Source organism: Hyperoodon ampullatus (assembly GCF_949752795.1).
Source record: "Hyperoodon ampullatus genome assembly, chromosome: 15".
Classification (NCBI taxonomy): domain Eukaryota; kingdom Metazoa; phylum Chordata; class Mammalia; order Artiodactyla; family Ziphiidae; genus Hyperoodon; species Hyperoodon ampullatus.
The window spans coordinates 26,444,977-26,456,986 of record NC_136928.1 but is presented as its reverse complement, the minus strand read 5'-3'; the positions used below and the strand labels follow the sequence as shown (position 1 = coordinate 26,456,986).

At 51.7% G+C, this 12,010-nt stretch overlaps 1 protein-coding gene across 4 annotated transcripts in view; it reads right to left on the bottom strand.

The window, feature by feature from the left end:
• SFXN5 (sideroflexin 5) overlaps window positions 1-12,010 on the bottom strand; it is a gene marked incomplete at both ends in the record, with an annotated part of 112,980 nt that overhangs the window by 46,068 nt on the left and 54,902 nt on the right. For all 4 annotated transcript variants that reach the window (XM_079721449.1, XM_079721451.1, XM_079721452.1 and 1 more), the window contains 3 exons: window positions 5,240-5,305; window positions 6,665-6,721; window positions 7,732-7,785. In XM_079721449.1, the coding sequence (XP_079577575.1) occupies window positions 5,240-5,305; window positions 6,665-6,721; window positions 7,732-7,785 (177 nt within the window). The remainder of the gene's footprint in view (window positions 1-5,239; window positions 5,306-6,664; window positions 6,722-7,731; window positions 7,786-12,010) is intronic.

Below are 12,010 nucleotides of genomic sequence, written 5' to 3'. Positions count from 1 at the left end.
GATGGCATGAGGTCAGAATTTAGGATCTACTCTTGGGTGGTGGATAATAATATAACTATGTGGTCAGGGATTTTTGTGGGCCCTGGTGGAGCAAGGGCTGGGGCAGGTCAAGAAAGCTGTGAGGTACCAAAAATGCCCACCAGAGGGCGTGTGTTGTAGAATAAACTCTTGGTAACAACCAGTGGACCCCGACCCTCTATGGAGGTCAACAGTCCTGCAACCCCAACCAGACTGTCACCTGGCAACTGGTTCAAGAGCAAAGGGCCAAGGTAGCCAGGACAGAGTTATGCACAGGTTCACACACCACTCAGCTCCAGCTGCAGCTGTGTGGCTTCTCTGCTAGCAATAGTGACCAACACTGACCCCTGAACCATTCCCCACAGGAACCTGCTGGCCACCTGCTAGAAAGCCAGTTACATCTAGACCCCTTCCATCTAGGAAGGGACAACAACTTGTCCTCCCCAGAATAGATGTGAAGCCGATATTTGCATCAGATTGCCACTGCCAGCATCACCATCTGCAGGCTTCTGGAACACTTCAGATTCTGATACAGGGTCCATACCATGGGCCCTCCAACCTGGAAGCCCCACAGAGTGAAAGCAGTGAGACAACAGTCTGGTCTGGATTCTCAGGCTGTTGACCTCCTACCTCCATCAGGCTCAGAGAAGAATAGCTGGGCCTGAGCTACACCCTGGATCAGGGAGGACACCTTGAGCTACACCCTGGACCACGGAGGCACCATGAGCTACACCCTGGACCACAGAAGACACCAGGTGAGGACACCAGTGAGGACGCTGAGGCACAGAGGTGAAGTCAGTGATAGAGCTGGCTTAATCAGACACTATTCTGCTGACAAAGGACACATTTTTCTTCCTGCTCCCCTGTGGCGTGAGAAGGTGGGAAAAGCCAAGCAGTGTTCTTGGCTTCCAGCTGGAGGAACTGTTACCATGCACCCTGGTAGACAAGTCCCTCCCAGGTACCCTGAGAACAGTGGGGACCGGTAGAACATTTTTGAGGGGCCCTTTAAGAGTAACGAGGGGTTGCACTTCCACCCACCTCCGTACTTGGTTCCTGGGCTTTCTGAAAGACTGCACCTGGCTCACTCTGTGCTTGAGGGTGTAGCTCAGGGTGTGCCTTAGGAGATGGACATCTAAACGGTGCCTGGCACATTGTAGGCACTCCGCAAGTGTTAGCCATTATGATTACTTGCCAGCCTGACTATCACAGGGACATGGAGCTCCAGTAAGCAATGGGAGCTGGGAGGGGGAGGGGTTCAGCCCAGGGATCCCCTGGGATACCTCCTTGTGCCCTGCTGTCTAGGGTAACATACAGTCACTGCATCCTATACAGAAAGGACCCTCCAGGGTGCAGGCCCTTTAAGAATAGAGGTCAGCATTTCTCCAACAGGGCAAGTCTTCAGCCAGTGTGGACCTGGCTGAAGGTGAAGCGTCTGAGGATGCGACTCTCATACTCTGGCTCCACCATCCAGCTCCTGACCGTTCATGTGGGACTTTAGCCCTGAGCCTTCCTCTCCAGCCCCAAGTCCACTCTCGTCCAGGACCCCGTGTCCACAAGGGTGGTCCATCTGCTGGGCCAGCCACCCCCCCACGACTTTCCCCCCAGCCCTCTTTGCCTGTACCCCCTGCAACACCCCGGGGTCCCTGAGCCCAGGCAGGGTTCCTGGCATGGCTCTCCTAACTCCTGACAAGGCACCCATGATGACTCATGACCAGCCCCCACTACCCCGCCCCCTCCCGCTTCCGCGTCACCCGGTCAACATCACTCCTGGTACGGCAGCCACACTCACTTTCTGACAGCTTCCGGAATCTGTCATGCTCTCCTTCTCCTGCGTGCCTCTTTGTGTGCTGTGCCCTCTTTCTGGAGCACCGGACCCTGCCTTCGCTTCTCTCCAGTCTGTCTTCTAAGAGTCAGCCCTGTGTGAATTAGGGGGCGCTCCCCTGGGTCCCCCCTAATCCAAGTCACCTCATCATAATTCCGGTGACACCACAGAGCTTCCTCAGCTACCCCTCTTGGCATCTTGAAGGACACACCAGTCTGTGCGACCCCCCAGCACCTGCAAAGGGCCCGGCACGCTTGCACCCCTGAAGGGAGAGAATGGGTCTCCCTCTGGTAGTCAGGGCTCAGCGGGGTTGACCACAGAAGTGCTCAACACAAAAGCCTGAACTAAAGCACAGCAAGCGCTGACAGAACTTCCTTTGTTAAAAGACAGCAAACTGCTAGATTTCAAAAATAACTTAAGACGAAATTTCTTTTTTATTCCCGAGCAAGAAACCAGACTTTGCCAGATCTATTTAGAGGGTTCACCAAAAGGCTGCTAACCCCCTGCCGGTGGTCCTGCTACCAGCATGAGACTGCAGTTAGGGGTGCACACTAGGGATCCCTGACTCTTGGGGCTGCTGCCCAAGGTCAGGGGCTCTTTTGAGAGGGGAAAGGGCTCTCCTGGGTCCGGAGAAGAGGTTGGACTCCCAGGGTCTGGCCTCTACTCCAGCGGGTCCTCAATCCCTGGGATCTGCCCTTGGCCTGTCAGCCCCCATCCACGCCACCTGCTTGTAGGGACTCATTTTAATTAATACCAGAACTGGGCCAACCACTGGGGCCGTGACACTTGTTTGCAGGTCATCTCCTCCTAACAGGCTCACCCTGGGGGTGGGATTTGTCACTAACTGAAGCAGAGATCAGTTAATGAGGCCGCAGGGCCCGGGCTTCCAGAGAACAAGGGAAAGGAAAATAAAATAAAGCCTCTTTCTTTGGAGGTTTTGTGATTTACACACACAAAAGAAAAGCAAGCAAGCTGCAAATTTTCCAAGTCAGAAACTCCACTCCATCTGCCGGAGTTAGACCCTTACTGTGCGCAGACGTCAGGCAGAGGGACGCAGCCCCTGGCGGATGGAGCGCAGAGGGGCCTCCTGAGGCCAGCAATCGATCAGCAACCTAATTAACAAGTATTTATGGAGCACTGCTCCGCACCCTCCTCCGTGGGGGAGAAGACACAGGGCCTGTCCCTGGTTAACTTGAAATCCAGTAGAACAATGAGTGGACAGGACATGGGGCGTAACGGAGTGAGTGCATGAGAAGGACAGAAGCTTCTAAGACTTGGGGCTGGCATGGTGGGGGAAACACCTCCTGGAAGGGCTCTGCAGCTAGGTGGGGAGGGGGAAGGTGGTTGTCCCCAGCAAGGCACACACCCTGGGGGCCATGACAGCCCAGCGTGAGTCCCCGTCCCTGCGGGAAAGACCGTGGCTCTGAGAGCCCTGGAGGGCCCCCAGCCCCCAGTAACTCTGAAGCTTGGGCATCAGAACCCCCAACCCACAATCTGGGCTGGTTCTGGCCTTATGAAGCAGTTGGGATGGAATGACTGAGGACCTCAAGGGTGGGACGGTGAGGACTGCGGACGTAGAGAGCCCGGAGCCCTGGGAGGAAGCCGTGTCCCCGCAGCCCCAGGCCTGCAGGAGGAGGATGTCCCAGCAAGACAGTCATGCCCTCCACTCAAGCCCGTCCGAGCCAAGGCCGCTCGGGATTCTCCCCGTGGGCCTTCCCCCTCCCAGCTCCTCCACACGGTCCCTTAAATCTCAAAGAAGGAACATGGGATTTTCAAGCTGCTATACTAGGCAAAGTGATGGGCTCCTCTTGCCATAAGGAGCAGGAAGGAGGTGACAGAGCCTTTCTCCTCTCTCACAAGAGCCCCTGACGCTGGCCAGCAACCCCCCAGAATCAGAGATCCCCAGTTTGTATGACCCTCAAATAAAGTCTCATGCTGGGTTGCAGGACCACCAGGGTGGGGTTAGCAGTCTCTCTTTTTTTTTTTTTTAGCGGTACGCGGGCCTCTCACTGTTGTGGCCTCTCCCATTGCGGAGCACAGGCTCCGGACGCGCAGGCTCAGTGGCCATGGCTCACGGGCTCAGCCGCTCCACGGCATGTGGGATCCTCCCGGACCGGGGCACGAACCTGTGTCCCCTGCATCGGCAGGCGGACTCTCAACCACTGCGCCACCAGGGAAGCCCAGCAGTCTCTTGGTGAGCGATCTAAATAGATTTGGTAATTCTGGCTTCATGCTTGGGGTAAGACATAAGGATTCAGGGAAGGAGAGTGATCTTGGGCATGAAGTGGGGACCCCCCCCACCTAACAGCTGTTTGGAGGTGAATCTGGTCCACATGGGAGCAGAGTAAACGAGGCCATCTCAGAACAACCCCAAATCCCTGTCTTAGGAGAGCAGTGAAATAAATGATGGTACACAGTAGGTACAATGGGTTAGTACACAGGAGTGAGCAACTACAACATTTATTTAATGATATGGGAAAGATGAGAAAGTGTGTTTTACAAAAAGATTATTAGATGTGAATTTTTTATTATATGTGAATGTTTTTTTAATTTATATTTCCTAATTACTTTTCTTACCAATTACATGTATTGATCGTGTAATGAAGTTGTGAGGCGACTTTTGACCTCTGGAGTGGGCTATAGGAGACCACCCAGCCAGGATGGAGAGAGGACCAGATGGAGGTACAGGGTGGGATGAACATGCCAAGGTCTCGGGAGCTTGGGCTTCTACTCTGGCTCTGGCCCAGGCCCCTTGCTGTGTCACCTGGGATACATCCTTACACCCTCACACAGTCAGTCTATAAACCTCCCCTACTTAGTAGCTGCTATATTCTCAAAACCCTGTGGGATTCAAAATGAGCCTATTGCCCCTGTCTTGAGGAATTCACAGGACTCCGGGAAGGCTTAGACCTGTGACCACATGACTGAGGCCACCAAGAGGGGACCCAGGGAACTCAGGCAAAGGGCAAAGGGGAGCTGACATTTGGGTCAACCTTGGGGATGGATCAAGAGCCCCTCCACTCCTGCATCGGCTGCATGAAGACCAGCTCCTCTGAGGAGGGTGCCGGGTAAACACGGGCCCCTCTAGGCAGACATCCTGCCCCCGGCTGGAGTGTGCAGCCCTTCGCATGGCCCACGGGCACTGCCTCACCTCCCCGCCTGCTCTCCCAGACCTGGAGCACTGGCCTGTGCTCCCCCTCTGTGAAAGCATCACCAGGGTCTACTCTTCTCCGCCTAGGAAGACGGCCCTGATGGCCCCCACCCAGAAACCCTGTCTCCCATGCCCCTTGCCCAGCCCTGACCCTCAGATAAGGTCTGGCCCGAGACGCTGAGTGGGGCAGTCACAGAGCAGCAGGATGGAGAGGACGCCCAGGGGGCGGGGAGTGTGGGGTTACTCACAGCGATGGAGACGGCACTGATGACAGCTCCCAGGTAGCCCTGGATGAACTTGGATGCAGGTGAAGGCTGGAAGACAGAGACAGCATTTCAGGTCCCCTGGGTGTCCCAAGCTCCCACCCTCCACCCTTGCAAACGGCCCCAACCAGCAAGAGGCAATCCTGTCCCCCAGCCTGGAGGGGCAGGCAAGGAGGAAGGCCTCTGGAAGCCAAAGGGATCCAGGCCTCCCTCAGCGCAGCTCCGCACACGGAAACACAGGGCAGCTATGTCCGGGGAGACGCCGAAGGGCCTCCTGCCCTGCTCCAGAAAGGCCCTTGGCAGACACTGCTGGCTGCGGGTAGAAAATAGCAAGGGCCAAAGTGGGCCATTTACGGCTGGGGCGAGCAGATCCAGTTTAGGAAGGCTAAATGTTGCAAGTGGGCTGTCTGGCACCCAGAGCATTTTCTCGGGGGACATGGCAGTGTCAAGGTGGCCACAGCCTGGCTGGCTCTCACAGGCCTGGTCAGCCATGCAGGGCTTCCAGGCCAGTAGGAGACAGTTGCTAAATATTTCTACAGGAAAATGGATCCCAAGTTGCAACACAAAAAATTAAGGAAGAGCTGAGGAACTACGACAGTAATTCTGGAGGTATTTGGTTTAAGGTGAATGGGAGCCATCTAAGCAGAGATGTCCGCGTGCGAAGCATATGAGCAAGGCATGGGTCGAAGGTTTAGATGGGAGGAGGGGGAAGGTCCTCAGAGTATCAGGCCCTGAAGTTCCTACCATCCAGGACAGCTCATAACTCCCCTATCACTCCCCACCAAAGTTATAAATGTCCAGACCCTCTCCTCCCCAAACTGACAGCCCCCCAAGGAGAACTAGATTCCTCTCCTCTGCTGCCTTTGGACAGAAATGTGGGAGAATGGACCAAGGGGAAAGGCAGCCTTGCCAGCGAAGCAGGCACCCAGCCCCTTCCTAGACAAGAGAAGGGTGGCTGGACCTCCACTGTGAGCTCGTCCCAGGAGTGCAGGGGACTTTGGGGAGGACGTGCCAGTCCTCTCAGACCCCTCAGCCTCAAGAGCAGCCCTTTAGCTTTGCAGCTGACAATCCTGGGGCACTGAGGCAGCTTCCAGGCAAGCTTGGAGGAAGTTTAGAGGAAGTCAGTCCGCACGTGGCTGATGCTGTCCTGATCCAAGATCTGGGTATAAGCGCTGCCCAAGGAGAATTCTGAAGCCAGCGGAGCTCATCCCTTTGGCCGCGTGCGCCACACTCCCACGTTCTGGGCCTTCGTCACTTCACGTGAGCAGCCCCTCCCCAGCAGGGCCCCTCCTGAAGGTCTGGCAGTAAAACCCAGAGGAGAAGCCCTGATGGTGGCATGCCACACTGTAGGGAGGGAGAGGGTCACCCCAGCCTGAAGCCTGACACCGGGTGGTGGTCTGCGATGCTCACCTTCGTAGCGTTCCGGTTTGCATAGTTGACACAAGCGTTGTGGCTCTGGTTCAGCCACTGAAAGGCAATGGGGGGAGAGGAGAAGTCAGGAAAGGTGTGGTCACCTCCCTGGAAGCAGACCTGGACCTGGGAGGCCACACCCCTCCAGAAAGACACGGGTGTCTAGTTCACGGTAGTTCCATCCATCCCCTGAGTTAGCGTGAGCAACCATCCTGGTTCGCCAGGACGGTGAAGTTTTAGCACTGAAAGGCCCCGGTCCTGGGAAACCCCTCACTTCCTGGCAGACCAAGACACTGGTCCCACCCAGGCCAGCTACCCATCTCAGTCCAGAGATGGCCACCTCTCCCAAAATTCTGGTGTTCACTGCCCCAAATGGGCCCCACTGCCTCTGCCGCATCACCCTGTTTATATTAATGACTGGACAGAAGGTGGACACTTAAGCCCCTGGAATGCCCCACAGCTCTGAGCCTCCTTCAGAATACCCCAGCCCAGCCCCCTACACCACCCGCAGAGCCCAGACACAGACATTATTAGGAGCTTTTTTTTTTCAGGAAGACTCTGACATTTTCTCCTGAAGACAGACAGGTTTTTCTTCCTGCCCCTCTCTCTCTACACAGATACATACGGAGCTTCTACTGTTTTCAGAGAGCCATGCCCCAGACTGTCTCCAAGGGCAGAGACCAGGGTCTGTGATGCTTTTTCACCCACCTCACTACCTTGGAGTTCGGGGTGGATTACCTTCCCCACAGATTTGGGTAAGGCTGATGTCAAAATGAGGCTGTAGGGCTCAAGGTCACTGGCCATGGGACAAGCATCCAGGTGAGGGCACCCGCCAGCCCTCATCACCTCTGTGCAAAAGTCAGAGCACCTATAATGGCCCAAGACTTGGGCTGCGGGCCCGAAGTCCTGGGGTTTCTCCCAGTGGCTTCTGGGTTAGGGAGGAGTAGGAAGTGGGGTGACTTTCCCCGAGGGGCCTGGATGGAGAGGAGACACTGGGACAGGTTGTTCCAACCAGCCCTTGTTGGGTGCCCCCTTCAGGAGCCCTCTGCTTGCAGGGAAACTGTTACCTGCCAGAAGACAGTGGACGCCAATGTCTGATTGGGCAAGAGAAGACCAACCACCTATGAGAGAGAGAGAGAGAAGGCTGAAGAAGGCAAAAGAAACGCCCTACGCTTTTGCAAAGAAAAATGACACAGCCACAAACAAAAGTGAGCTGGATCTGTACAAACTGATGTGTATGCTAAGTATATTCAAACTACTGCCCACAGTGAGATGACGTACGATGAAAAAACCTGGTTGCAGAATTATATGACAACATAATCCCATTTTTATAAAGAAAAAAAATCTCACCAGATATATCCACATACACAAACACACATACATATACATATCTCCAGGCATGAAAAAATCTGTAGCACAGCAGGTAGACATCCCTGGAGGTCAGGTAACATGGTACTTTCTCACATTCTTCTTGAATATTTCTGTGTTCTTTTTAACAGTGGACATGCATATTTTTGTAATTGGTGGGCAGGGGAACAATAAAAACAAATCAGCAAACAAAAGGAACGCCTTTACTTCCACCCAGCTAACCTGGCTCCTTCACACCCTAGCCATCCAATAGGATTTTTGTGAGGATTCAATAAGAATCATTTCAAAGGCCTTAAGTGCTTTACAAAGACTAGTAGGGAAATTTATATATTATCTCTGGGCCCCCATGAAGCAACACCTACACTATGTTTAAGCTATTGAATGAAACATAGATGTCTAATAAGTATTTGTTGAATGTGCGAATGAATGAACAAATACACACATATGACCAAGTCTGGTTACATAAGTGTGGATCCATCAGTCCCAAAGCCCAAATATCACCTAAGACCTAGACTCAGTGACTTTGTTTTTTTTGGTTTAAGTCAAGATTAATTGCCTGATCTTGACACTGACCAAATCTTAGACTTCGGGGATCCATGTGTGTCTCTCAAATTTACCTTTTGAGTGCCTGTGTGCAAAATAACATCTACCAAGTGCTGCTGTATATGGAAAAAATGTGCACAGCCATCCACATATTGACTTATTTATTATTCTTGTACATAAAATGGCTCTTTGGCAAGAATTTCTGTAAGGAATGTGTAAACATTCAATTCTATGCAGTAAATCAAATTCTAGACATCCTTAGCAGCATTAGTAAATCATGTTTTAAACATTAAAATGTTTTAAAACAGCAAACACGCACACACAGTTATATTTATTGGCCCATATCAGTTTGAATAAAATTACATAATGTAAATTAATTCCATAGTCCAATGAAGAATTACCTTATGATACTTTTCTCCCCAAAATAAGATCCCAAGTTGATTTTTCTTTGCAATGACAGCTTAGAGTGCTGGAGTGAGAGTCAGGAGACCTTGGGTCTTAGCCTAGGCTCCATCCCTGTGTGATCTCCAGCAGAAGACATGCCCCTTTGGGGTTCTAGCTTTCTCTCCTATAGAGCGAACAGGTTGACCTTGGAGGTCCTGTCTCAGTTTAAATTCTATTCTCAGGTTCCAGGTAGTAGGTGTGAAGTCAATACAGATGGTCCCATCGTCTCTAAAGGGAATTTTCCCACCAGTCCTGCCAAGAAGTAACCCCAGGGGACCCAGGGCCTCATCCTAGCGCCCCAGTCAGGAGCCAGACCATAGAGAGGAAGCTGAGCCTAGAGAGGCCTAAATCTGGGAACAGATAGCATGAGCTGGTGAGTGTGTAGGTGTGAATTTGTGTGTGTGCATTGCATGCATGTGCATGTATGTATACACATGTGCATGTCTGACTGCCTCACAAAGCCTGAGGATATAAAAGCTGTTTTCCACTGTTGGGAACTCAGCACATCATTCCCCCTAATCCGTTGGTTTATATAACACTGGTGTGTTATGAACTACATTGTATTCTCCCCCTCAATCCCCTTTGCACCCCCTGAACTGTGCTTGGCTCACCAGGACCGTCATAAGATGTGGCCCATGGGACTCGTATTTACCAGACAGCTGTTGTCCAGGACACTCACTGCTCATTACGTTGGACCCCATTATGAATCCATGTGGAGGAAATTTTTCTGATCTCAGAATCAGAAATTTATACTTCTGAACATCTGCTTTGCATCTGTCTTGCAAACACTGGGCATTCAACTGTGTCCCTCTTTGCACTGACTGTCAAGATGCCCAGGCCAGGTCATCTTACTTGTTTTTTCTTGTGGCATGCATTTTTTTATCTGATATCAAGTTTTTTTCAGAACAAACCGTAGCCCTAAACTAAACCAAACTAATACCCAGGCTATGCAATACACACACACACAAAGTGTAACCAGTGAGTTTTTCACCTTGCTGGCCAACCTGACCAGCCTCCTGTCCCTAACTTCTGCCCAAACACAGGCCTGATGTCCGTGCTGGGCACCTCTGACTCCGCATGCTTTCTTAAAGAGATGAATTGATTGATTGATTTTGCTAAGCACTTCTCCTTATGTCATTTGCCATGATCCTCATTATAACTCCGGGGCTGATTCACTTTGTTATAAAGCAGAAACTAACACACCATTGTAAAGCAATTATACTTCAATAAAGATGGTAAAAAAAAAAAAAGAAATGATAATGCCCTAAAAAAAATAACTCTGGGGCTCAGACAAAATAGAGATTACTTTCTATATTTTGCAAATGGGGCAACAGAGACTTAGAGAAATTCAGTGATCTGCCCAAGGCTTTAAAGCAAGCTAGAGAAAGAGTCAGGTTTCCTGATTCCTGGCTTGGGGGCCCCAACTCTCTGATTTTAGGGGCCCCTTCTCCAGATCACCTGTCTGAATACAAAAGAAGAGTCACATTCTATGCCCATTTTCGAACATCTTCTATGCACTGAGTCCCATACCGCTCCCAGCGGAGATTACCAGAAGAGAGGAATATATAGCATCTAACCACAATAAACACAAGGACCAAACAGGAAAATGTATGAGAATGTCCTTTATAACTCCTGGGCATGAAAATGACAAGATGGTTTAAACAGGTATCTGGATGTGTGTCAAACTGATAAATGCTAACATCCAAGCAGGAGTTCAGGAAGGGAGAGGTCTGGCTATCTGCCAAAGGGGGTGACAGGATGGAGCTGAGGTGTGCATGTGTGTGCTCATGGGAGCAGGAACAGCTGAGAGGCTGGCTTCATTGAAGGAGGACATTCAGGAAATCAGCAGACAGGAGTCCGGGGAGGGTGAGGTGAGAAGGCAGCGGACCACCATGCCACGTTGGCCAAACGGGGTCCCAGGGAGCCATCTGAGGCTGAGGCAAGAGGAACGGGGATCCTGCCTTCCAGGTCCTACAATCAGGCTGGTGGGGCCACGAGCACGCAGGTGCCAGCCCCATTCCCTATTAGGCAACACGCAGCACCATCTGCACAATCCCAGGAGCAAGAGCAGATATTTTATAATTTCCTTTTTTCTTTTTAAGCCTAAATTAAAAATAAATGTTCCTTCAGTTCTCAGATGTATATCTCTGGTGCAACCTGCCCACATTCCCTCATGCTGCCCTTTCCAGAACATGGCAGGGGAAAGGAGGAAAGAGATGAATAGAGAGAGGGAGCCAGTCCGCCGGCTTCAATGCCAGTGGATTGCACCTCTTCCAAGGAGACACTTCAGGCGAGGCCGCGTGGCGGGTGGAGAGAGCCCAGAAAGCGGCTGGGACCAGGGAACATAGAAGGAGAGCCAACAGCCAGAATTCCCAGCCCAGCCTGCACCCTATCTTGCTGCAGGACCTCGGCCAAATCGCACATCCTATCTTTGCTCCCATTTATAGTTCATAACACGACTGGGGTCCCCTCCACAGCTCCCACCCCCGGCAGCTGTCCTCTCCACACATCTGTCTGCCTTTGATTCCCCTTCCCCTTGGGTGGCCGGCCATGGGCCCTGATGATCAACGCTCAGGCTCTGGTGGTGGGAGGAGCTGGACTCAAATCCTGGTTCTAGTATTTACCCACCGTGTGACCACACACAAGTTACTTGAGTTCTTTGTGCCTCTGTTTCTTCATCTGTTAAATGGGGACAATGCTGGTACCTCTCTGGATGATCAAGAGAGGAAGTAAGGCGTGGAAAGAATTTGGCACAGTGTCTGGCACGCAGCACGTGCTCACTAGGTGTTAAATGTTAGTATCGTTCCTTTCCTTCTACCTCATTCTTTTCTAGCTTTTGCTGGTCTCTCATTTCTCTGAACTCCACCGTCTACATTCACAATTGAGCATCATTTAGCCCCAATCTTGTCTTTGAACACAAGGCTTATCCCATAAAGGACAGTAAGTTCCTGATGGTAGAATTAGGGCTTTTCTCTCTGATGTCCCCCAGAG